The sequence below is a fragment of the Piliocolobus tephrosceles genome, chromosome 16, assembly GCF_002776525.5.
Source record: "Piliocolobus tephrosceles isolate RC106 chromosome 16, ASM277652v3, whole genome shotgun sequence".
Taxonomy (NCBI): Eukaryota; Metazoa; Chordata; class Mammalia; order Primates; family Cercopithecidae; genus Piliocolobus; species Piliocolobus tephrosceles.
Genome location: NC_045449.1, coordinates 31,715,376 through 31,740,280, shown reverse-complemented (window position 1 = coordinate 31,740,280; position 24,905 = coordinate 31,715,376). Strand labels below are relative to the sequence as shown.

The 24,905-nt window shown below is 45.0% G+C and overlaps 2 protein-coding genes across 4 annotated transcripts in view; both read left to right on the top strand.

Annotated features, from left to right (window-relative positions):
- The window catches only part of GGNBP2 (gametogenetin binding protein 2), a 56,209-nt gene extending 38,127 nt beyond the window's left edge, over positions 1-18,082 (top strand). For 2 of the 3 annotated variants that reach the window (XM_023204699.1, XM_023204701.3), the window contains 8 exons: positions 4,436-4,645; positions 5,694-5,868; positions 8,237-8,431; positions 12,501-12,651; positions 13,053-13,178; positions 13,263-13,411; positions 14,216-14,464; positions 17,438-18,082. In XM_023204699.1, the coding sequence (XP_023060467.1) occupies positions 4,436-4,645; positions 5,694-5,868; positions 8,237-8,431; positions 12,501-12,651; positions 13,053-13,178; positions 13,263-13,411; positions 14,216-14,464; positions 17,438-17,641 (1,459 nt within the window). In that variant the 3' untranslated portion in view covers positions 17,642-18,082. The remainder of the gene's footprint in view (positions 1-4,435; positions 4,646-5,693; positions 5,869-8,236; positions 8,432-12,500; positions 12,652-13,052; positions 13,179-13,262; positions 13,412-14,215; positions 14,465-17,437) is intronic. The other variant, XM_023204700.2, reaches the window with a different exon arrangement.
- Positions 18,083-20,387: 2,305 nt separating this feature from the next.
- The window catches only part of DHRS11 (dehydrogenase/reductase 11), a 10,300-nt gene continuing 5,782 nt past the window's right edge, over positions 20,388-24,905 (top strand). The window contains exons 1-2 of the mRNA XM_023204702.2: positions 20,388-20,747; positions 23,555-23,764. Of these exons, the coding sequence (XP_023060470.2) occupies positions 20,418-20,747; positions 23,555-23,764 (540 nt within the window). The 5' untranslated portion in view covers positions 20,388-20,417. The remainder of the gene's footprint in view (positions 20,748-23,554; positions 23,765-24,905) is intronic.

Below are 24,905 nucleotides of genomic sequence, written 5' to 3'. Positions count from 1 at the left end.
CATGTGCTACATGATGACATTTTTTTGGTCAGTGATGGACCACATATATGACAGTGGGCCCATAAGATTATAATGGAGCATACTGCGTGTAGAAACCTGCTGTATGGCATTTCACATCAAGTTGAGGAAATGATTAATATTCAGTAATAGTGCTGGGACATTTGGTTTTCCATGTGAAAAAAATATATATACCACCTAGGTTTGTGTAAGTACACTCTGATGTTCACACAGCAATAAAATAGCTAACAATGCATTTCTCAGAATGTGTCCCATTGTTAAGTGACACGACTGTAGTATTTTTTTTTTTCAGGCTTAATTCACTTTATTTTTCTTGTATAAAAACCCTATCTTGTAGCCACAACTGGAGCCTGGGTCCTCTGCATGGAGACTCTGGTGTGGGTCTTGACGAGGTGGTTAGTGAATCCCTGACAGGAAGACTTGATGAATACATTCTCCTTCCAGAGGTCGGGGGTCAGATAGCTATAGGTCTTAGAGATGGCATCAAAGGTGTCCTTGGTGTAGTTACCCAGGGTGGCAGTGCAGCCCCTGGCCGAGGTGTAGTAGTCATCAATACCAGCCATCATGAGCAGTTTCTTGGGTACAGGCACTGAGACGATGCCAGTGCCCTGGGCATAGGGATGAGGCGCACCAGCACAGAGCCGCAGTGTCCTGTCACCTTGCAAGGGACGGTGTGGGGCTTGCTGATCTTGTTCCCCCAGTAGCCTCTGCGCACAGGGACAATGGAGAGCTTGGCCAGGATGATGGCCCCGCGGATGGCCGTGGCCACCTCCTTGGAGCACTTAACACCCAGACCAGTGTGGCCATTGTAGTCCACGATGGCAACAAACATCTTGAACCTGGAGCACTGGCTGGCGTGGGTCTCCTTGCACTGGCATAATTTTCAAAACCTTGTCCTTGAGAGAGGCCCCCAGGAAAAAGTTAGTGATCTCAGATTCCTTGATGGGCAGGGAGAAGAGATAGATATCCTCCAGGGACTTGATCTTCATGTGCTTGACCAGGCGGCCCAGCTTGGTGATAGGCATCCACTCCTTATCCTCGGCCTTGCCTCCATGAGTTCCATGACCTCAGCCCCGGCCCCAGCCCTGGATGCCACTGCTGAAACCTCCACGGAAGCCACCACGTTTCCCCTTCCCAGGCTCCACCCTCGCCGGCTGCCACCAGCGTCATCCACTATTTGGTGTTTTCTCAGAGAAGCATCTGTTTTTGTTGTGCATGTGTGCTTATGGTGTCATAGCCAATAAATCATCACTTAGTCCAGTGTCATGAAGATTTTCCCCTATGTTTTCTTCTGGGAGTTTTATGGTTTTCAGATGTTAACATTTAGGTTTTTAATCCATTTTGTGTTAATTTTTGTGTATTTTTTGCCCATATTTAAAACTTCAGTGAAATAAAATAATTTAACATTATTTGTTGTATTATTGCCTCTGTTTACCAAGTGGACTTAGAGTCTCTAATTTAACATATATTCATTTTTTTATTTTTGAGTTGGAGTTTTGCTTTTGTCACCCAGGCTGGAGTGCAATAGCATGATCTTGGCTCACTGCAACCTCTGCCTCCTGGGTTGAAGCAATTCTCATGCCTCAGCCTCCTGAGTAGCTAGGATTACAGGAGTGTGCCACCACACCCAGCTAATTTTTGTATTTTTAGTAGAAACGGGGTTTCACCATGTTGGCTGGGTTGGTCTCGAACTCCTGATGATCCACCCTCCTTGGCCTCCCAAAGTGCTGGGATTACAGACGTGAGCCACTGTGTCCAGTCCATATCTTCATTTTAAGAAATCGTTATCTGGCCGGGCTCGGTGGCTCACACCTGTAATCCCAGCTCTCAGGGAGGCAGAGGCGGGAGGATAGCTTGAGCCCAGGAGTTCGAGACCTGCCTGGGTAATATAGCGAGACCCTGTTCTCCACAAAAAGGGGGGGAAAAAAAGACACACACAAAAAATCGTTATCTACTATTGGTCCAGCAAAATGTGTGTGCATGAAATAAAGACATGGCTATAGAAGGGTAAATACTATAGTAAGAAGTCTAGGCCGGGCGTGGTGGCTGACGCCTGTAATCCCAACACTTTGGGAGGCCAAGGCAGGCGAGTCACTTTGAGGTCAGAAGTTGAAGACCGGCCCGGCCAACATGGTGAAACGCCGTCTGCACTGAAAACACACAAAAATCAGCTGGATATGGTGGTGGGCGCCTGAAATCCCAGCTACTCAGGAGTCTGAGGCAGGAGAATCGCTTGAACCTGGGGAGCAGGGGTTGCAGTGAGCCGAGATTGCCCCACTGCACTCCAGCCTGGGTGACAGAGTGAAACTCCGTCTAAAAAACAAAACACGAAGAAGAGCATAAATCAGAAGTATTAATAATAGGGACAACTGAAAAGTTTTTGTTTTGTTTTTTGAGACAGAGTTTTGCTTTTGTTGCGCAGGCTGGAGTACAGTGGTGTGATCTCGGCTTGCTGCAACCTCCGCCTACCAGGTTCAAGCAATTCTCCTTCCTCTGCCTCCAGAGTAGTGGGGATTACAGGCATGCGCCACCACGCCTGGCTAATTTTTGTATTTTGCTAAAGATGGAGTTTCTCCATGTTGGTCAGGCTGGTCTCAAACTCCCGACCTCGGGTGATCTGCCTGCCTCAGCCTCCCGAAGAGCTGGGATTACAGGCGTGAGCCACCGCGCCTGGCCAGGTGAAAGGTTTTTAAGCTGAGACACAGATAATCAGATCTGTGCTAGAAAAATTGTTTTGGTGTAAGAGATGCATCAATGCTAGGAAGAGTGGAAACAGGAAAGTCAGTTAAGAAGCTTTAAAAAAAAAAAAAAAAAAATGTGGGCCGTGTGCGGTAGCTCAATCCCAGCACTTTGGGAGGCCAAGGTGAGTGGATTACCTGAGGTCAAGAGTTCAAGACCAGTCTGGCCAATTTGGCGAAACCCTGTCTCTACTAAAAAATACAAAAAAATTGCCGGGCATAGTGGTGGGTGCCTGTAATCCGAGTGACTCGGGGGACTGAGGCAGGAGAATCGCTTGAACCCAGGAGGCAGAGGTTGCAGTGAGCCAAGATGGCGCCGCTACATTCCAGCCTGGGCAACAGAGAGAGACTCTGTCTTTAAAAAAAAACACCAAAAAACATATATATATATAGTAGGCAACTTAAACCATGCCAGAGGGAATTGAAAATAGGGACCTACAGGAGAAATAAGAAAGAATAAATACTAGTTGGCCCTATCCTTAATAGGAAGACCTAGGGAGAAGTTGGAATTAACTCAGATTTCCAGCCTGGGTGACTTTGAATGGCTGTGAATGGCGATGTTCTTAACAGGGATTGAGAGGGAACATAGGAATAGAACAGCGTTACCCTTGGACAGTGAGTTTAAGGTGTTGCCTGTTAGACATCTGTCATGTCTCGTCACTTTTCAATATGGGTCTGGCCCTCGGGCAATAGCAGAGATTTGAATGGAGCTGTAGAGTCACAGATTATCTTTATAGACATGTTACTTGAAGCCATACGCATAGATGAGCTCATTTGGGAGATGAATTTAAATCAAAGAGATCAAAATTTCCTTGTTTCACCTAACTAATCTTCTTAGCCAGTTACTATTATTGTGAGCTTGGCTTTTTCACCTGACCAAGTTCTTCTTGTTCCAGGAATTAAAAGATTAAGAAAACAGACTCTATTCTTTCTTTCTGATTGATTGATATTTGGTTTCTAAAATAAATTTTCTTCCTTCTCTACATTCACAAACCCTTCTATACTTTTGTCACAGTATATACACTTAAGTTTAAACCAGTTTCCATGTATGTTTTGTCTATATTATGTCTGTTATTGAGAAATAGGCATTTTTTGGAAGAATTTGGCCTTTTGGAAATAATCAGAAAATTTAAAAATACATATACCACTTTCCCATTCTTCTCCTCACCCCTACTCCTACCCCTATCCTCAAATGCTTAGCTAGTGAAATATTAAAATGTTGTAATAGAAATTGGAGTCAAGGTCTACTGGCTGAAGAGACCATCTATTTTCAGAGGCTGGAAGGAGAGAGAAAAAACCAATCAAGAGTCATTGGTTTGTTGCCTCTATTGTTTTCTTTCTGACCTGTGCAAATAGCTTTTGAAGTGGAGACATGCTAGTTCTTGGCAACTAATACTTTCTGGGCATGCATTTTATGAAATCATAGGTATGTATCTGCCTCATTTTTTTAGGCTATGTGTTTCTCTAGTTTAAAAATCATTTGCCAGTGAAGATCTGTCTATATTCATGCAATCCCTAAATTTGTATTTACCTTACATGCATGTGTTTTAAATGTGTGTATGGAGGCTTTTTTTGGATGCTGTAGATGGGAGAGAGTGCCATCATCTAGTACACTGCTATATGCCACATGAGATAATTGCACAGCCGGTTCTTAATTTTGAGGGTTTTCTTTTCTACAGGTTTTGCACTGATTGCAAAAATAAAGTCCTCCGAGCATACAATATCCTTATTGGTGAACTTGACTGCAGCAAAGAAAAGGGCTACTGTGCTGCACTTTATGAAGGCTTGCGGTGCTGTCCACATGAGCGACACATTCATGTTTGCTGTGAAACAGACTTCATTGCACATCTTTTGGGTCGTGCTGAGCCAGAGTTCGCAGGAGGGTATGAGTATGTAATTTGCTAGAATGGGCTATCTAGCGCTTTGCTTCATTTTATTACTGAAAGTTTATTTTCATCACCTTCTGCCTCAGTACATATGATGTATGTATAAATTAAAGTATGCCTGTAAAGATTTTGCTTCTCCTTAAAGTATGCATTTCTTAATTGACTGAAAATAGGGAAAAACTGTTCTCTGGTGTTTGGTTCAGTCCTCTGCTAGTTCTTGCTTGAAGGGAGGCAGGCTTTTTTGGCTTTCATTGTTACAGACTATCATTTTCATTTGAAAATGATTAGAAGGGATTTTTCTCCCTCTATCCATGCATTATCGTGTGTAAATTTTATTCACAATAATGGTTTTTGCGTGAGATCTTTGCAGTAGAGGATTAAGAAATGCCTTATTGAATGTAATTCATGAACTGTGTGTATTATATTATCATTACTACATAGAAACCTAAAGTATTATCTCTTTGTTGTAAAAATAAAATCAGATGATGATATTCATAGAATAAATCAAATTCATTTCCTTTTGTATTTAGGGTATCAACCCTCATTTGAGTGCCTACTTTCTGCTAGAATACAAAGGCCTTTTTATCGCTAAAGTTCTGTGAACACTTGTAAAGACTAGCCTGGAGGACTCCTGCCCATGATTGAATCACTTTGGCATTGCCTTTCTCCATTCCCCCTCAAAACAAAAAACCAAATGCAGGAAAAAATGTTTTTCTATAATTGGAAAGAAAAAGGAATTGTTGTGTCTACTATGAGCTGGACACTTTCATGTGATTGCTTTGTGCCCTAAAACCCATCTCTTTAGAGCCAGTTCCTGAATTACTTTATTTTTAGCAGTACGAGGATTAAGTTCTACTTGCATGTGTATTTCTCATTGGTTGTAGACATGCGTGCTTGTATATCTACATATACATTGAGTGTAAATGTATAACTGTCTTGTTACTAGGTAAGCAAATTGTGTTTAAAACCTGAACTTCCAGCTGTGTTACCCATCTTTCACTGTTTCAGTTAAAGGTATTAGGAATTAATGTGTGATTATTCCCTTGTATAGGCGAAGAGAAAGGCATGCAAAGACAATAGATATAGCTCAAGAAGAAGTTCTGACCTGCTTGGGAATTCATCTTTATGAAAGACTGCATCGAATCTGGCAAAAACTACGGGCAGAAGAGCAGACGTGGCAGATGCTTTTCTATCTTGGTGTTGATGCTTTACGCAAGAGTTTTGAGGTAAGAACAGTGGGCTGTTCCAGTGTCTAAGATTGCTTCGTCATGTTACTGGACTGAATCTTAATGTAAGCCACCGGTGCCTCAAAGGACTGTCCATCACTGATAGAGCTTCATGGCTTTGGCTGGATATCATTACATGGCTTTGGGTTGGAGTGGTGGTGGTCTGGGGAACTGGGATTTAGAAGAAGTTGATGGATTTAAAAAAATGTTTTTAATCCTGTTACTTTGCCAGCCTTGGTTTTTAGACTTTCTCAGAGTAGAAAACTGAAGATGTTTAACAAGATGCTGCTATGAAACATAACTAGTGAGGCTGGGTGTGGTGGCTCACGCCTGTAATTCCAGCACTTTGGGAGGACAAGGCAGGCAGATCACCTGAGGTCAGAAGTTTGAGACCAGCCTGACCAATATGATGAAACCCCGTCTCTACTAAAAATACAAAAATTAGCCAGGCGTGGTGGCATGTGCCTGTAATCCCAGCTACTCGAGAGGCTGAGACAGGAGAATTGCTCGAACCTGAGAGGTGGAGGTTGCAGTGAGCCAAGATCACACCATTGCACTTCAGCCTGGGCAACAAGAGTAAAACTCCGTCTCAAAAACAAAAAATGAATAAATAACTAGTGAAAAGTTAAATGCAGCCAAGGATTAAGCAGGAAATGTTAAAACCTTTAGTGAGTTTCGTTTTGCCTACTAATGTCCAATAGTATGAAGTAAATGCTGTGTGAATGCCATGGTATAAGAACTACTTTTTAGAAGCACACTGAAGGTGCTTTGTCATGCAAGTATTGGGTTCAATGCTTGTAAATTGCTTTTTAAAAAATTTATTATCTATAGAGCATACGTTAAGCTGTTAAGTATTTTATATATACTAGAGCACAGTTGTAACCCTTTAAAAACTGAGTCATTGGTCCCTAATGAGAATAGGATGAAAAGTATAAATTCCAGAAGCCCATCCATGAACTTTTAAGTACCTGGTTCTGAGGAGTCTGAGGAGGTTTGTAGTAGTTGGTGAACACATTTCACATTTATTACTCTTTTCTTTTTCTTTCTTTCTTTTTTTTTTTTTTAATTTTAAGACAGAGTCTCACTCTATTGCTGAGTCTGGAGTGCAATGGTGTAGTGGTGTGATCTCAGCTCAGTGCAACCTCTGCCTCCCGGGTTCAAGCTATTCTCCTGCCTCAGCCTCCCAATTAGCTGTGATTATAGGCGTGCACCACCACGTCTGGCTAATTTTTTGTATTTTTAATAGAGACAGTGTTTCACCGAGTTAGCCAGGATGGTCTCTATCTCCTGACCCCGTAATTCACCCACCTCGGCCTCCCAGAGTGCAGGGATTACAGGCATGAGCCACTGTGCCCGGCCTTGTGGCTAATTATATTTTTAGTAGAGACAGGGCTTTCACCATGTTGGTCAGGCTGGTCTCAAACTCCTGACCTCGTGATCCACCTGCCTTGGCCTCCCAAAGTGCTGGGTTACAGACGTGAGCCACCGTGCCCGGCCCTTATTCTTTTTCTCTTTGTTTTTTTGTGCCTTCAGAGACTAGATGATCTAATCAGGTTAAATAGTTTTTGCATTATGTGAGGAAATGGTATGTTTACTTTTGCTGTGTTGAAATTCTGAAATTTACACCAGGTATGGTGGCTCCCAAAAATCCCAGCACTTTGGGAGGCCAAGGTGGGCGGATCACTTAAGGCCAGGAGTTCGAGACCAGCCTGGCCGTCATGACGAAACTCTGTCTCTAAATATTTTTATACTAAAAATATAAAAATCAGCCAGCGTGGTGGCGCACACCTGTGGTCTTAGCTACTTGGGAGGCTGAGGCAGGAGAATCACTTGAACCTTGAGTGGTAGAGGTTGCAGTGAGCCGAGATGGTGCCACGGCACTCCAGTCTGGGTGACAGAGTGAAACTCTTTGTCTTAACAACAATAACAACAAAACAAAAAAATCTGAAATTTAAAACTAGAATCTTGCTGGTTTGGAATAGGAGTGTGTATATTACCATAGAAAACACAGGGGCCGGGTGTGGTGGCTCATGCCTTGTAATCCCAGCACTTTGGGAGGCCGAGGTGGGCGGATCATGAGGTCAGCAGATCAAGACCATCCTGGCTAACACTGTGAAACCCCGTGTATACAAAAAATCAGCCGGGCATGGTGGCGGGCGCCTGTAATCCCAGCTACTCGGGAGGCTGAGGCAGGATAATGTCATGAACCTGGGAGGCGGAGCTTGCAGTGAGCCGTGATCATGCTGCTGCACTCCAGCCTGGGCAACAGTGCGAGACTCTGTCTCAAAAACAAAAACAAAAACAAAACAAAACAAACAAAAAACGAAGTTCTGACCAATATTCACCCTCAACCTTATTTTTATAATAGATGACCGTGGAAAAAGTACAGGGTATTAGCAGATTGGAACAACTTTGTGAGGAATTTTCGGAAGAAGAAAGAGTGAGAGAACTCAAGCAAGAAAAGAAACGCCAAAAACGGAAGAATAGACGAAAAAATAAGTGTGTGTGTGATATTCCTACTCCCTTACAAACAGCAGATGAAAAGGAAGTAAGCCAAGAGAAGGTAATACTTCTTAATATCAGCTCTTAAGTGTGTATGTATTGCTTTTAGATAGTAGTACAGGCCAAGTGTGGTGGCTCATGCTTGTAATCCCAGCACTTTGGGAGGCCCAGGCTGGAGGATCACTTGAGCCTAGGAGTTCAAGACCAGCCTGGGCAACATAGTGGGATCCCTATCTCTCTCTATAATTTTTTTAAATAAAAAAAAAGTACAGTCATACCTTGATATCTGTGGGGTTTGATTCCAGGACTTCCTGTAGATACCAAAATCTGCAGATGTGCAAGTTCCTGATGTAAAATGGTGTAATGTTTGCATATAGTCTATGCATGTCCTCCTTATACTTTTATTTCTGAGACAGGATCTCACTCTGTCACCTAGACTGGAGTGCAGTGGCACAGTCATGGCTCACTGCAGTGTTCATCTGTCAGGCTTATGTCATCTTCCCACCTCAGCTTCCCAGGTAGCTGGAACTTACAGGCGCACCCCACCAGGCCCAGCTAATTTTTTGTATTTTTTGTAGAGATGGAGTTTCACCATGTTGTTCAGGCTGGTCTCGAGCTTGTGGGCTCAAGCAATTCTCCCACCTCAGCCTCCCAAAGTGCTAGAATTACAGGCATGAACCACCATGCCCGGCCTCTTGTATTCTTAAATTATCTCTAAATTATAATACCTAATGTAATGTAAAAGCTATGTAGGGCTGGGCATGGTGGCTCACGCCTGTAATCCCAGCTACTTGGGAGGCTGAGGCATGAGAATTTCTTGAACCCAGGAGGCAGAGGTTGCAGTGAGCCGAGATCGTGCAACTGTATTCCAGCCTGGGCAACAGAAGGAGACTCTCTCAAAGTAAATAAATTAAAAGCTGTTTAAATAGATGTTATACTGTATTGTTTAGGAAATAAGGATAAGAAAAAAATCTGTACATGTTCAGTACAGATGCAGGTTGATTTTTTTTCCCCCCAAATATTTTCGATTCTTGGTTGAATTTGTGAATGCAGAACCCATAGATACAGAGGGTTAACTGTATTGCTTTTTGCTAGATTTGGGCATTTTTACTATGCTTTTCCAGTTGTGAGCTCCTGCAGTTTTTATATCAGCTTTTTTCCTACTGTAGTCTGTATAAGCCAGAATTTTAATGTCATGTCTTTGTTTTATAAAGACAATGTTGGATAATTATCTCTTTACCTGACTTTAATGTACTATTAGATCAAAGTCAGAATGTAGAAAGCTACCTCTGTGCATGACCTAGAGCAGTTCTCAACTTTTTGGTCTTAGGATCCTTTTACATTCTTAAAAATTAAAGTACTCAATGAGCTTTTGTTTATGTGGGTTATACTTAACAGTATTTACTGTATTAGAAATTAAAAGATAAATTTTAAACTCCTTCAAAAATAATGTTAACTAAATATATTTTCAAAAATAACTATTTTCTAAAATGAGAGTGATAAGAATGGTATTATTTTTTTTTTGCAGACATCTTTAATGTTAGTCTTAAAAGGAATAAGCTAGGTTCTTTTTTTTTTTTTTTTTTTTGTTACAGAGGAGCGCTCTGCTGCCAGGCTGGAGGGCAGTGGCACGATCTCGGCTAACTGCAACCTCCACCTCCCAGGTTCAAGCGATTCTCCTGTCTCAGCCACCCGAGTACCTGGGACTACAGGCGTGCACCACCATGCCCAGCTAATTTTTGTATTTTTAGTGGAGACAGGATTCACCATGTTGGCCAGGATGGCCTCGATCTCTTGACCTCATCATCTGCCCACCTTAGCCTCCCAAAGTGATGGTATTACAGGCGTGAGCCACTGAGCCCAACCGAATAAGCTAGATTCTTGTATCTGCTTCTGCATTCAGTCTGTTTCCATTTATTGGCTTGGTTGAAGCATATGAAGAAAGTCTAGTCTCACACAGATATATATGGTAGGAAAAGTATTTTATTTTGGAGACAGGGTCTCGCTCTGTCACCCATGCTGGTTTGCAGTGGCAGATCTTGGTTCACTGCAACCTCCGCCTCCTGGGTTCAAGCAATTTTCGTGCCTCAGCATCCCAAGTAGCTGGGACTACAGGTGTCTACCACCATGCCCGGCTAATTTTCTTTTTTCTTTTTAGTAGAGACAGGGTTTTGCCATGTTGCCCAGGCTGGTCTCGAACTCCTGAGCTTAGGCAGTCTGCCCACTTCTGCCTCCCAAAGTGCTGGGATTACAGGAGTGAGCCACTATGCCTGGCTGGGAGCAGCATTTTAATGTAAACCTTTTCAGATAGTTGTGGATATTCTTTGATACTACACTTTGACCAGTGGTAGTTTCTAAAAGATTCATTGCAATATGGAATCTGATGCCTTATCAGTGACCTTTTTGTACTCTGTTAAATTAGAATCCATTGGACTATATTAGGCTTTGAATAGATCTTTTACTCATGCATTGTTTTGTAACATCATGCGTTGGAATTTATTTCAAAGTTCACTGAGTTATGCAGGTCAGAAAAGTCTAAGTATTAGGAAGCTTCAAGTTCATAGTACTGCTGGTTGCAAGGCCAAAATTCTGATTGTTGTTTCAGTGTTTGAATTTTATCATTGACAACAGTTGTTCATTGTTTCTCTTGAAGTAGCAGACTGACTTCATTCATTTTTTAGAAAATGCCTGCTAAATATCTAAGTCTGAATAACCATAGTTTGTCTCTCAGTTATTCTTTCAAGTGAACTTGATGTTCCAGGAAAAAAGTTCAGCTTGCACCTCAAAAAGTGGCACAAGTACGTTTCCTTGAGACAGCTGCAACAGAAGTGCTCTAAACATACTTCTCGAAGTTTGTCACATAGACTTTTTTTTTTGAGACAGAGTCTCACTCTGTCGTCCACATTGGAATGCAGTGGTGTGATCTTGGCTCACTGCACCCTCTGCTGTCCGGGTTCAAGCAATTCTCTTGCCTCAGCCTCCTGAGTAGCTGGGATTACAGGCACCTGCCACCTTGCCTGGCTAATTTTTGTATTTTTAGTAGAGACAGGGTTTCACCATCTTGGCTAGGCTGATCTTGAACTTCTGACCTCAAGTGATCCACCTGCCTCGGCCTCCCATAGTGCTGGGATTACAGGCATGAACCACTGCACCTGGCCCCACATAGACTACTAAAAAGATTTCTGTTGTCAGGGCGTGGAGGCTCATGCCTGTAATCCTAGCACTTTGGGAAGCCATGGCAGAAGGATTGCTTAAGGCCAGGAATTCAAGACTAGCCTGGGCAACATAATGAAACCCTATTTCTACAAGTGAATAAAAAAAGTAGGCCTGGTGGTGTGCTTCTGTAGTCCTAGCTACTTCAGAGACTGAGGCAGGAGGATTGCTTGAGCCCAAGAGTTTGAGACTGCAGTAAGCCATGATTGTATGACTGTACTCTAGCCTAGGTGACAGAGGGAGATCCTACTCAAAAAAAAAAAAAAAAGGAAAAAGCGTATGTATTTGTGGTTGATATTTAATACAATTAATATTTTTACAGCTTCCTCAAAGACATTCATAAGTGAAATATCTATTTTTGTGAGAGCACTTGACAATTGAAGAATATAGTGATTCGGCTGGGCATGGTGGCTCACACCTGTAATCCCAGCACTTTCGGAGGCCGAGGTGGGTGGATCACCTGAGGTCAGGAGTTCGAGACCAGCCTGACCCACACGGAGAAACCTCATCTCTACTAAAAATACAAAATTAGCTGGGCTTGGTGGCACATGCCTATAATCCCAGCTACTTGGGAAGGCTGAGGCTGGAGAATCACTTGAAGCTGAGAGGTGGAGGTTGCAGTGAGCCAAGATCGTGCCATTGCACTCCAGCCTGGGCAACAAGAGCAAAACTCCGTCTCAAAAAAAAAAAAAAAAAAGAGTACAGTGATTCTAAGTACACCTTGGTTGGCACTGTCTTGATTTATGCTAAGGACGAATATCTTTACCCACCATTACTTTTGTACTGTCAGTGTAAGTGTCGGTATAATGAAAACGCCACATCTTTGTGTTATGATGAAAATAGTTTTGATCTAGGGAATAAAATGTAGCTGTTACGGAGTAAAGCTCTTGACTGTCTCTTAATGTTGATCCTGAAAGGAAACAGACTTCATAGAAAATAGCAGCTGCAAAGCCTGTGGCAGTACTGAAGATGGTAATACTTGTGTAGAAGTAATTGTTACCAATGAAAATACGTCATGTACCTGTCCTAGCAGTGGCAATCTTTTGGGGTCCCCTAAAATAAAGAAAGGTAAGTAAATAGTTTCTTTTTAAAATCAACTCTTAACGCTATTCTTTCTTAATGTTAAATGTAAGAGCTTTTAGAGATTCTGTGAGCTGGAATTTTAAAACTGCTTTTAAATTTAGTCCCAAGAATATCATATAATTTAGTCAGATACTTAATATTTCCTTTTTCTTTATGTTCTTTGACGTATTTTTTGACAAAAACAAAAAATGGTAAATTCCTAATCATATTTTCAATATTTAATTTACTTTCTACTTTAAAAAAAAATCCTTCATTGGAAATGTTCTACTTTTAATAAGCCGTTAATGATGAGATTTTTCTGTGGTCCCCAGTGGGTTCCACATTTTTCTTTGTCCTAATATACTTATTGGTATGTTAATTGTAACTCTCACTTGATTTATTCTCAGGCTTATCTCCACACTGTAATGGTAGTGATTGTGGATATTCATCTAGCATGGAAGGGAGTGAAACAGGTTCTCGGGAGGGTTCGGATGTTGCCTGCACTGAAGGCATTTGTAATCATGATGAACACGGTAGGTTCACATTAAGTTTCCCAGTTATTTCTACTACATGGCTGAGTTAAGAACATAACTAAAAAGGATTATTGATTTCTGCAGGTGATGACTCCTGTGTTCATCACTGTGAAGACAAAGAGGATGATGGTGACAGTTGTGTTGAATGTTGGGCAAATTCCGAAGAGAACAACATAAAAGGAAAAAATAAAAAGAAGAAAAAGAAAAGCAAGATATTGAAATGTGATGAACATGTAAGTGTCATAACATAATTCTTAAACCTTTGCTGTTGAGAGAACACTTGTTTTCCTTGGAGTGGCATATGTGCAGCTTAGCTGCTAGGATTTACTTTTTTAAGAATGAGTTCTTTATGCAGTTCCATTTGTTGCTTATCGTGTGAGAGTGTGTGTCGGGGGCACAGAGAGATGTGGTCATTTGTCCAACAGTCCTTGTGAGTTAGAAATTCAATTCTTCTTTTTATACTTTTAAATTTATAAGCTATGTAATCTTAAACAATTTGTTTAGTCCCTATTATATTAGGTTCTAATAAGGTGAAGTGAATGTATATTGGCAGGTGTGGCATAGTGTCTAGTACATAGTAAGTGCCTGGTAAATGAATGCCAGCTGTTGCTATTACTTAGTATTCCTTCTAAAGGTTTAATACTATGTCAGGATTTTTTTTTTTTTTTTTTTTAATTGAGATGGAGTCTCACTCTGTCGCCCATACTAGAGTGCAGTGGCACAATCTTGGCTCACTGCAACCTCTGTCTCCCAGGTTCAAGCAGTTCTCCTGCCTCAGCTTCCCAAGTAGCTGGGATTACAGGCACATGCCACCATGGCTGGCTAATTTTTGTGTTTTCAGTAGAGATGGTGTTTTGCCATGTTGGCCAGGCTGGTCTTGAACGCTTGACCTCAAGTGATCCACCTGCCTTGGCCTCCCAAAGTGCTGAGATTGTAGGTGTGAGCCACCGTGCCTGGCTTTTGTTTTTTATTCTTTAAAGAATAATTGCTATTATTTCATGCCTTTTTACCTGTGAAATCCTTTGCTGTGGTATCAGATCCAGAAGCTTGGAAGCTGTATTACAGATCCAGGTAATCGAGAGACCTCAGGAAATACCGTGCACACAGTGTTTCACCGTGACAAGACCAAAGATATACATCCTGAAAGCTGTTGCAGCTCTGAAAAGGGTGGGCAGCCACTACCTTGGTTTGAGCATAGGAAAAATGTACCACAGTTTGCAGAACCTACAGAAACATTGTTTGGTCCCGATTCTGGAAAAGGTGCCAAGAGCTTAGTTGAACTCCTTGTAAGTATTCCATGTGGTCTTACTGTATATAATGGTTTGGGAACAGGGTGGATGTGGGAGGGGTTAGTATTTGAGGGCTTAAGGTAGGTAATGGAAGCAAGCTTTTAAGAAATTAAGGGGGCCGGGCGCGGTGGCTCAAGCCTGTAATCCCAGTACTTTGGGAGGCCAAGACGGGCGGATCACAAGGTCAGGAGATCGAGACCACCCTGGCTAACATGGTGAAACCCCATCTCTACTAAAAAAAAAAAAAAAAATACAAAAAACTAGCCGGGCGAGGTGGCGGGCACCTGTAGTCCCAGCTACTTGGGAGGCTGAGGCAGGAGAATGGCATAAACCCGGGAGGCGGAGCTTGCAGTGAGCTGAGATCTGGCCACTGCACTCCAGCCTGGGCGACAGAGCGAGACTCCGTCTCACAAAAAAAAAAAAAAAAGAAAGAAATTAAGGGTAGTATTTCATTATTCTTTGGGGGCTTCATTTCTGTCCTTCCACTCATGGTTTATGCATCTGCTCTGGAGCACGTTTCCATGGCTGCCTCTGTCTCAGTAGAGGACATTATAGGTACTCTTGAGTTACAGTGGGGTTACATTCCAATAAACCCATTATAACTCAAAAATACTGCTGAGTCGAAAATACATTCAACACCCAATAAACCCTTTGTAAAGTTAAAAAAAAAAAAAAAAATCCCACGTAAGACTGGGTGCGGTGGCTCATGCCTGTAATCACAGCACTTTGCACTTTGGGAGACAGAGGTGAGCGGATCATGAGGTCAGGAGATCAACACCATCTTGGCCAACATGATGAAACACCGTCTCTACTAAAAATACAAAAATTAGCTGGACATGGTGGTGCACACTAGTAGTCCCAGCTACTCGGGAGGCTGAGGCAGGAGAATCACTTGAGGCCGGGAGGCGGAGGTTTCAGTGAGCTGAGATCATGCCACTGTAATCCAGCCTGGCGACAGAGTGAGACTTCCTCTCAAAAAAAAAACCTGGCCAGGCGTGGTGGCTCACGCCTGTAAGCCCAGTACTTTGAGAGGCCGAGGCGGGCGGATCACGAGGTCAGGAGACCGAGACCCTCCTGGCTAACATGGTGAAACCCCGTCTCTACTAAAAATACAAAAAATTAGCCAGGCATGGTGGCGGGCACCTGTAGTCCCAGCTACTTGGGAGGCTGAGGCAGGAGAATGGTGTGAATCCGGGAGGCGGAACTTGCAGTGAGCTGAGATGGCGCCACTGCACTCCAGCCTGGGCTACAGAGCACCCCAATTAAAAAAAAAAAAACCTGAGTGTAAGTCAGGACCATCTGTAGTTGGGAGAAAGGATAGAGGTAGCATTATATTCAGGAGTCTGCCTCCCTGAAGCAGGTTACTATAAGCAAACTTTGCCTTTCTGATTGGCAAGTTATAGTAGCCACCCTTCCATACCAGGAAGAATGTACAGTTTGAACTAGAGGCTTTCTTCTTTTACCTGTCATGTAGGATAAGACTCCAGTTCCTGAGACTTTTTACCTGATTCCAACTGACCCAGTGCATAGTATAGGTGGCCCTTGGAGGAGGGGAGGAAGGAGAAGAGTGGTATCTTTTCCATTAGAGTCCTGATGAAACCAAATCCTTTGGAATATTAGCTTTTTTCTTTTTTTTTTTTTTAAGAGGGAGTTTTGCTCTTGTTGCCCAGGCTGGAGTGCAATGGTGTGATCTCGGCTCACCACAACCTCTGCCTTCTGGGTTCAAGTGATTCTCCTGCCTCAGCCTCCCGAGTAGCTGGGATTGCAGGCTTGTGCCACCATGCCTGGCTAATTTTGTATTTTTCGTAGAGATTGGGTTTCTCCATGTTGGTCAGGCTGGTCTCAAACTCCCGACCTCAGGTGATCTGCCCACCTCAGCCTCCCAAAGTGCTGGGATTACAGGTGTGAGCCACCACGCCTGGGTAGTTTTTTTCTGTTTTATGGTTGTAAAGTTTAGTTTCAATATTTATTTATTTATTTATGTATGTATGTATGTATGTATGTATGTATGTATGTATGTATGTATGTATTTAGGAGTCTCCCTCTGTTGCCCAGGCTAGATAGAGTGCAGTGGCATGATCTTGGCTCACTCTAGCCTCTGCCTCCCAGGTTCAAGTGATTCTCCTGCCTCAGCCTCCCAAAATGCTGAGATTACAGGTGTGAGCCACCACCTGTATAAGTTCAATGTTTAAAAGTTTTAATGGTTGTAAAAGTTTAATGGTGATGCTGTGTAACTTACTTCTTAAGTAAGAAATGGTTATCTTTTACTTAGTTTGTGGAGATGAATGTTTCAAGATAGGACTAGCTAGAGATAAGTCTGGCTACTTAAAATGTGGTAACTAGTTGTAACATCTTCAATTAGTTTTGTTGTTGGGTTTTTTTTTTTTTTTTTTTTTTTTTTTTTGAGAAGGAGTCTTGCTCTGTCACCAAGTCTGGAGTGCAGTGGCGCGATCTCGGCTCCCTGCAAGCTCCGTCTCCTGGATTCACGCCATTCTCCTGCCTCAGCCTCCCGAGTAGCTGGGACTACAGGCGCCTGCCACCACGCCCAGCTAATTTTTTTGTATTTTTAGTAGAGACGGGGTTTAACTGTGTTAGCCAGGATGGTCTCGATCTCCTCATCTCGTGATCTGCCTGCCTCGGCCTCCCAAAGTGCTGGTATTACAGGCGTGAGCCACCGTGCCCAGCCCAATTAGTTATTTTTTTAAGACCAAGATATGGTGGTAGTTTGCTAGGCTCATAGGCTTCTAGGAGAAATTATAGGTTCAAGGTTTCAACTTAAGGGGCTAGATTTTATTCTCACTACTTTGTTAGGCAGAATGACATGATGCTTATTCTGCAAACACTCCAATTAAGGCTTTATGTGACCAAACTGAAACTAAAAAGTTAGACTAGTTTAATGTTTAGCTGTCCTCCATTACGTATCTTTTTGCATTCTTAAGTCATAGCCTTAACTACTGCTTTGATTTGCAGGATGAGTCTGAATGTACTTCAGATGAGGAAATCTTTATCTCACAAGATGAAATACAGTCATTTATGGCTAATAACCAGTCTTTCTACAGCAATAGAGAACAATACCGACAGCATCTGAAGGAGAAATTTAATAAATACTGCCGCTTAAATGATCACAAGAGGCCCATTTGTAGTGGCTGGTTGACAACGGCCGGAGCAAATTAAATAAATAAAATAGCTCTGTCTTTCAATGAAACACTCACGATGACTACTGCGCCTTCTCTTTCGAAAAACTCTTAATTTAGTGACTTATGGCAAAATTTTATCTTAAATCAATGTGATTCTTTCTTGTTTTGGGAGACGGTGGAGGTATCTTCATTAGTTGGTTCTTTCTTCAGGCTTGTGTCTTTAGTTGCGTGGCTGCGCAGGCCTGCCATATGATTTAAGCCATCTCTTTTCATTAAATGTTTCTCTTCCTGTGAGACTTACTAAAGCAACTTAGTGGCAAAAAGTAATGTTGTACTTATAATTCTGTACAGAAATGACAATGAGCTGAATATATGGTTTTACAAAGTAGACATCCACTTGCAAAATGTTTGGATGTAATGTTAAAGCGCAATGTGCAAAATTTAAAATAAAGAATATTTATTAATATGCACAGTAAAATTTGGTGTACATGTTTCTACTTAATGTGTGGCAATACTTTAGTATTTGCCACTTGTGGACTTAGTGCTTGTCCAGTGTTGATGTTAGAAAGGGTGAAGGGGCCGGGCGCGGTGGCTCAAGCCTGTAATCCCAGCACTTTGGGAGGCCGAGACGGGCGGATCACAAGGTCAGGAGATCGAGACCATCCTGGCTAACACAGTTAAACCCCGTCTCTACTAAAAATACAAAAAAATTAGCCAGGCGTGGTGGCGGGCGCCTGTAGTCCCAGCTACTCCGGAGGCTGAGGCAGGAGAATGGCGTGAACCCGGGAGGCGGGGCTTGCAGTGAGCTGAGATCCGGCCACTGCACTCCAGCCTGGGCGACAGAGCGAGACTCCATCTCAAAACTAAATAAATAAATAAATGAAAGGGTGAAGGACAGATACAGACTGTTGAAGACAAAAATCTTCCTTTGATGAGAATTGACAACTGAGAAAAGCAGTTTTCCAGTCTTTTTCTTTTGAGGAGATACTTTAAATACTCGCTAACATCTTCCTTTCCCATGAGACTTTAACTGCTTTATTAAAGGTTCCCTAATTCATAACACAAAGTACCTCTTAAATTCAGAGGTTCATATTGACCTAGAAGAATAAAAACAAAACTTGGCAGAATTTCAACCAAGGGTTGCTGGATAAGTAATTGCTCAACATGTAAGACTGGGCTCAGAAGGCTGCACTGAGAGCTAACCACATTGTGGGCTGTGCATGTGAGGTTCAGCCTTATCTGGTGTCCAGTAACAAAGTCACTATGGTCTTACAGTTTACTGCTGTCACAGCTGTGAGTACCGAAGAAGAGAGTTTCCCACAGGAATAGCATTTTGCTGACATTTAAAAGATCGAGTCAAATAGCTTGGTAGACACATGATGCTTAGAGATTTGTGTCTACATGTTTATAATACTTGGTGGCAGCATACAAATTGTGGGACAATCTACTTCTGTGCAATGGAGGTGGATTGAATTTTATGTGCTTTTAAGTAGATTTTGAGTTAGATTTCAAGTGGGCAGCAGCAGAAACTTAGATTGAATTTTCATAGTGTCATTTCTTGGATCCACCTCCTGAGTTGTCTTTCAAATCTAAATGTTGTATAGGAATGAGGCAGAGGTAAAATGACTCCTCTTGGACCCTTTTTGATTTTATCCCAGAATCTAAAATATGATTGGGTCTCCCACAGCCCTTGGCTCAGAGGCGAATCCCCTCTTCACCACTGTTAGAGTCAAATGTTCTTTTGAGATCCCTAAAAGCAAAGGCTGATTTAATTCAGTTTTAATCTTTGCCATTGGGGCCAAACACAGGCAAATGAGTGTTTTTGAATGAATAAACAAGTCACATTCACTGCTTACTCCATTGCTTGCTGGAAGGGGGTCAGGTGGTTATTCAAAGACGCTTTTTCTTTAAGCGAATGGCTATATTAAGTACGCAGTTTTCAGCACTTTTAGCAAAGCGAGCTCTGCTCTGAACAAAACCAACAACCCAAGAAGCGATAATGATGTGAAGACAGTTTAGGAGCACATCCCTGGCCTAAGACTGGACTGCCTGTGGCCCAAAGCATGCTTCACCACTTCAGTATACTCATCTTTAAAATTAAGATACCAGTATGTGCTATCTCAGAGCGGTTATGCAGATTAGTTACTATATTTAAAATGCCTGCTACACTATAAGCAACAAATGTTAGGTACTGTTTTAATCTTTGGCATATATCATGATACATTTGCTACAGTAGGGTAGGGGTAAGCGTGGGGGTCTAGGGCAGTTGGACACAGTGGGCCATTTAGGGACAGAACTCCTCAGTACACGTGTACTTGGGAGTGTTTCAGTTTTCCGTGGCTAATACAGCCAAGGGATCAGGTAGGGTAAATGAGCCCTTCCCAAGGTCACCCAGCGTTGATGGCGGAGACACTCGGCGTTTTCTGGGCTGAATCGCTTCCGATCAGCCACCGGCGGGTTTGGGAGCGTGTGGAAGAGTGTTGGAGTCACCTTAAGTGCCCTTAATTCCTCATCCTGGCATTAGGGTTCAGGAGTAGAGAAGGGAGACTAAGCGGGACGCTTCAGTATGCGCCCTTGGGGCTGGAGGAATCCCCGCGCTAAACCTGGGTTTCCCTGACCCCAAAGGGAAGCGCTCACTGGGGAAGCTGCGCCGCCAGCTGCCAGGACGCTCCCGCGCCGCCAGCTGCCAGGACGCTCCCGCGCAGCCCAGTTTCCCTACGCCGGGGCGGGGCGGAGGGGCGGAGGGGCGGAAGGGGCGGGGCGGAGCTTCCCTCAGAGGGCGGGGCGGCCGGGCCGCAGCGGCCTCCGACTGGATGCGGCGGATCGCCGGGGGCCTGAGGGTGGAGTCCCGGTCGGAGGCAGGCCGGGACTCTGGTGCGTCGAGGCGCGGCTCGGACGCCAGCAGGTCGGCGGCGTCGGCAGAAGAGCGGCCGGGCGTCAGCTCCTCGACCCCGGTGCCGCCCACGTCCAGCGAGGTGGGCGGGCGGCGTGGGCCCATGGCCAGGCCGGGCATGGAGCGGTGGCGCGACCGGCTGGCGCTGGTGACGGGGGCCTCGGGGGGCATCGGCGCGGCCGTGGCCCGGGCCCTGGTCCAGCAGGGACTGAAGGTGGTGGGCTGCGCCCGCACCGTGAGCAACATCGAGGTGAGACCGGGCCGGGGGCGGGGACTTCGCGGGCGGGTCGTTTCCCCGGAGTCGGATTCACTTGCCCGCCACGCCGGGGCCCTTTGCTGTAGTGGGGGCGGCCTCTCGGATCCCTTAAGGCAGGTTTCTCCTTTCCCCTTAAGTCTCGTCTTTGAAGGAGCCGTTTCCCCTGACAGCCCCTGCTCGAGTTACCGAATCTCCGATCCCGGCATCTCGCCGCCCTCCCCTCGCTTCTGCCTAGGGTATTGGCCCGAGGAAAGGGGAAACCGGAGGTCGGGAATGGTGGTCTCACCCCTGTGGCCTTCTCACCCCGGGTGGCCAAGTGCCTCTAATCCCCAGAAATCACCCACCACGCAGGGCAAGGTGGCTGGCCAACTAGATGGGCAGGAGCCAGAACTGAGGGTGGGGTTGGGGGTGGGAGCTTTACTGAAGAGCCTCAGCCCCGCCCCCTCACCTCGTGGGTAACTCATGCCCAGTGGCATGAGGAATGAATGGAATATTCATTAGTGGGCCTTCCTCCACTCTCCTGGGGCGAACAGAGTGGGTGAAATAGGGCGGAAACCTTGAGAGGATAAAGCAGCCTGGAACTCCTTACGCTTCTCTTGACATGGGGTTGGGAGCCCTCCGAATTAAGAGAAAAATCAAGATGGCCATTTTGGAGCAGGGAGGAATTTCTGTCCTAGGCTCTCTCTGGATGTGCCCTGCAAGCTCACTCTCAGTGTTGAGCTAGTGCTTAGCTGCAGGGCTTTATCTCCACCGTGCTCAAAGTCCTCAGGCAGGGAAAGGGTAAGGAGGCCGTGGGTGGGGGCAGAGGAAGAAGGTATACAGGAAGAAGGACTGTCCCCTCCCCTGCTGCTGACCAAAGGTACACTTTATAACCCAGATAATCCCAAGGTCACCTGGCTCCATCACTGCCCCACTCTGCCCTCCCTTTATTCTATTCTGAGGAGCTCAGGACCCAGCCCCAGCCTTGGAGCCCAGAGGATCAAGCCAGGGATTAAACAACTGGATTCCCTAGTTCCGAAGTGACTCTTGCCTTCTCACCTACTCCCCTACCGCAAGCTAGCCAGGAAGTGGGGCCTGAGCCCCAAGGGGATCCCCAGGCCGATCACTCAGTCCCAGGGTGACTCCATGTCTGAGAGGAGAATGCCCCTGTTGTGAGAGGGTGATGACATGATGTAGATCATTACTGAGGGGAGGTAGGGAGATCAGGTGGCACAGGTGGGGCAACAGGAAGGCAGTGACAGGGAGAAATACATTCTGAGCGCATCCCTTCTGGTTTTCTTGTGGCAGGAATTTTGAGTCTAGAGGAGGAAGTGGGAAGATGTGTGCCAGGGGAGGGGAGAGCTGCAGGCTTCCTTGCCCACAGTCTGCTTTGATTGATTGATTCGTTGATGTTAAAGCAGAATTTGGGTTCTAGCTTCCTACAGAGAAAACTCCTGTTTCCTGAAGTGATCAAACGTGGGTAAAATCTGGTGAAAGGGGGTATCTGATTCTCAGAGGACTATACCTTTTGAACTCACAGAAAGTTAAAGCAGAAAAGAATGTCCCAAGACACCCGATCCAGTCCTTTATTCCTAGCTCGTCTTGGGAGGAGGAAGGGGCTCCAGGCCAGGGCAGCTGGCCAAGCTGCCCTTCCTCTAGGGCACCGCATGCTTCCTCCCCCTCGCCCATGTCTACACAGTCACCTTCACAAGGCTCAAGTGCCCAGTCACTGGCTTCCAAAGAAGGCCACAGAGCATGTTTTCTTCTTGCCTCTGAATGTCAGCTTCCCCCTGGGCTGCCTCTCAATGCCTCTGCCTTCTGAGGTCTTTCTCGGCATGCTGAGGGCCTGGAGATGCACAGGGCATGCCCGATGGCACCTGCCACCTGACTTGCCTCATAGTCTCCTGAGAAACCTCAGAGGGGAGGGTGGTGCACCAGGGCTCAGAGAGAAATAATCTGTCCTGACTTTGTGACCCCTCCTTTAGGTAGGGAGAGAAGATTGGCAGCTGGGCTTGGTTGAAAGGCATGTGTGAGAACTCTGAGCCAGCTGGCTGCAGTTTGCGAGGGGAGGGGAATAGTTCAGAGATAAGGGACTGGCTGACCCAATGCAGGAGAAGAAGCTGGGTTAACCAGACCAGTGACTCTTGGCGCTGGTGGGGAAGCATGAAGTGGTGGAGAGGCGCATATTACCTATGGGCAGAAGAGGTATTCCTGTTGGGGAAGAGGCAGAAAAGAGAGAGCTCTCCATTCCCTAGATCCTGGCCCCTGCTCCACTCAGGACTTGAGTTTATTTATTTATTTATTTATTTGAGACAGAGTCTTGCTCTGTCACTCAGGCTGGAGTGCAGTGGCATGACCTCAGCTCACTATAACCTCTGCCTCCTGGGTTCAAGTGATTCTTGTGCCTCAGCCTCCCAAGTAGCCACATACCCAGCTCATTTTTGTGTTTTTGGTAGAGATGGGGTTTCACCAAGTTAACCAAAGCTGGTCTCAAACTCCTGACCTCAAGTGATCCACCCGCCTTGGCCTCCCAAAGTGTTGGATTACAGGCGTGAGCCACCACGCCCAGCCAAGACTTGAGTTTATAGTGAGGTTTCTCCATTGATCACAACCTTTTCCCTCCGTCACTCAGGGAGCACTGTCATCCCTTGGACTTTGACCAAAGAGGACAAACTTAGGGGATGCGCAGTCCAACATCTAGTGGCTGAAAGCTGCCAAAGGAGCGTGTTTTATGAGTGTGACAGGGATGGGGGTCTGAGGCTGGCTGGGGAGCTGTGGGAGTGAGCTGCTCACCCCAGTCAGACCCCTGTTGGGTTTCATAGGAGCTGGCTGCTGAATGTAAGAGTGCGGGCTACCCCGGGACTTTGATCCCCTACAGATGTGACCTATCAAATGAAGAGGACATCCTCTCCATGTTCTCGGCTATCCGTTCTCAGCACAGCGGTGTAGACATCTGCATCAACAATGCCGGCTTAGCCCGGCCTGACACCCTGCTCTCAGGCAGCACCAGCGGTTGGAAGGACATGTTCAATGTAAGAGCTCCAAGCCTCCATCGTCCAGGTGGAGGATGGGGAGGAGAGAGGGGAGCCAGGGCTTTGTGAACCAGAGTGCAGCTGGAGATGGAACATCTAGGAAGAGGGAGCTTCGGGTTCTCACCTGGGGCATCTTAACTCTCTCCTGGCTTCTTGCCCTACCAGAGGGATAGGGAGGGGATGAATGGCCATATCAGCTCTTCTCTTCTTTGAGCCCCTGGAGGTAGGTTTCTTGTTTTTTTTTTTTTTTTTTTTTTTTTTTTTTTTTGAGATGGAACCTTGCTTTGTCACACAGGCTGGAGTGCAGTGGCATGATCTTTGCTCACTGCAACTTCCGCCTCCCTCCCGGGTTCAAACGATGAAGGAGAGGGGCTTCAGCCTCCTGAGTAGCTGAAATTACAGGTGCCCACCATCACTAGCCGGCTAATTTTTTTTGTATTTTTGGTAGGGATGGGGTTTCACCATGTTGGCCAGGCTGGTCTCAAACTCCTGATCTCAGGTGACCTGCCCACCTCAGCCTCCCGAAGTGCTGGGATTACAGGCGTGAGCCACCACGCCCAACCTGGAGGTAGTTCTTAAAGTCTAGAGTGATTTCCTTGTGTTAGAAGAAAGATTGTTAGTGGAGAGAACTGCTGCCTGGTGGATGTTTCCCACTTGTCATCCCTGTGCCTGGGTGCTTGGGAACATGATGTTATGGGAAGAAAAGGAAGAAAGAGACAAGAGATGATATTCTTACCTAGCCTCACTAGTAACTATGTGACTTTAGGCAGGTTGGTTACCTTCTTTGAGCTTCAGTCTTGTCACATTTAATTGGGATGAACATATCTCTATCATCAATATCTGGGGTCACAACTCCAATGTCCCCTGGGGCCACGTAGGTACATAAAGGAGTAAGGGAGGTTAGGAGGGGTCCACAGTGTGGGGAAGCACACAGCCACTGCTCAAATCCTACATAGTTCCTCTATGGTGGTGTGATCCCTGTGTGGCCTGGTTTTTTTTTTGTTTTTTTGAGACAGAGTCTTGCTCTGTCACCAGGTTGGAGTGCAGTGGCGTGATCTTGGCTCACTGCAACCTCCACCTTCTGGGTTCAAGCTATTCTCCTGCCTCAGCCTCCTGAGTAGCTGGGACTAGAGGCACGCAC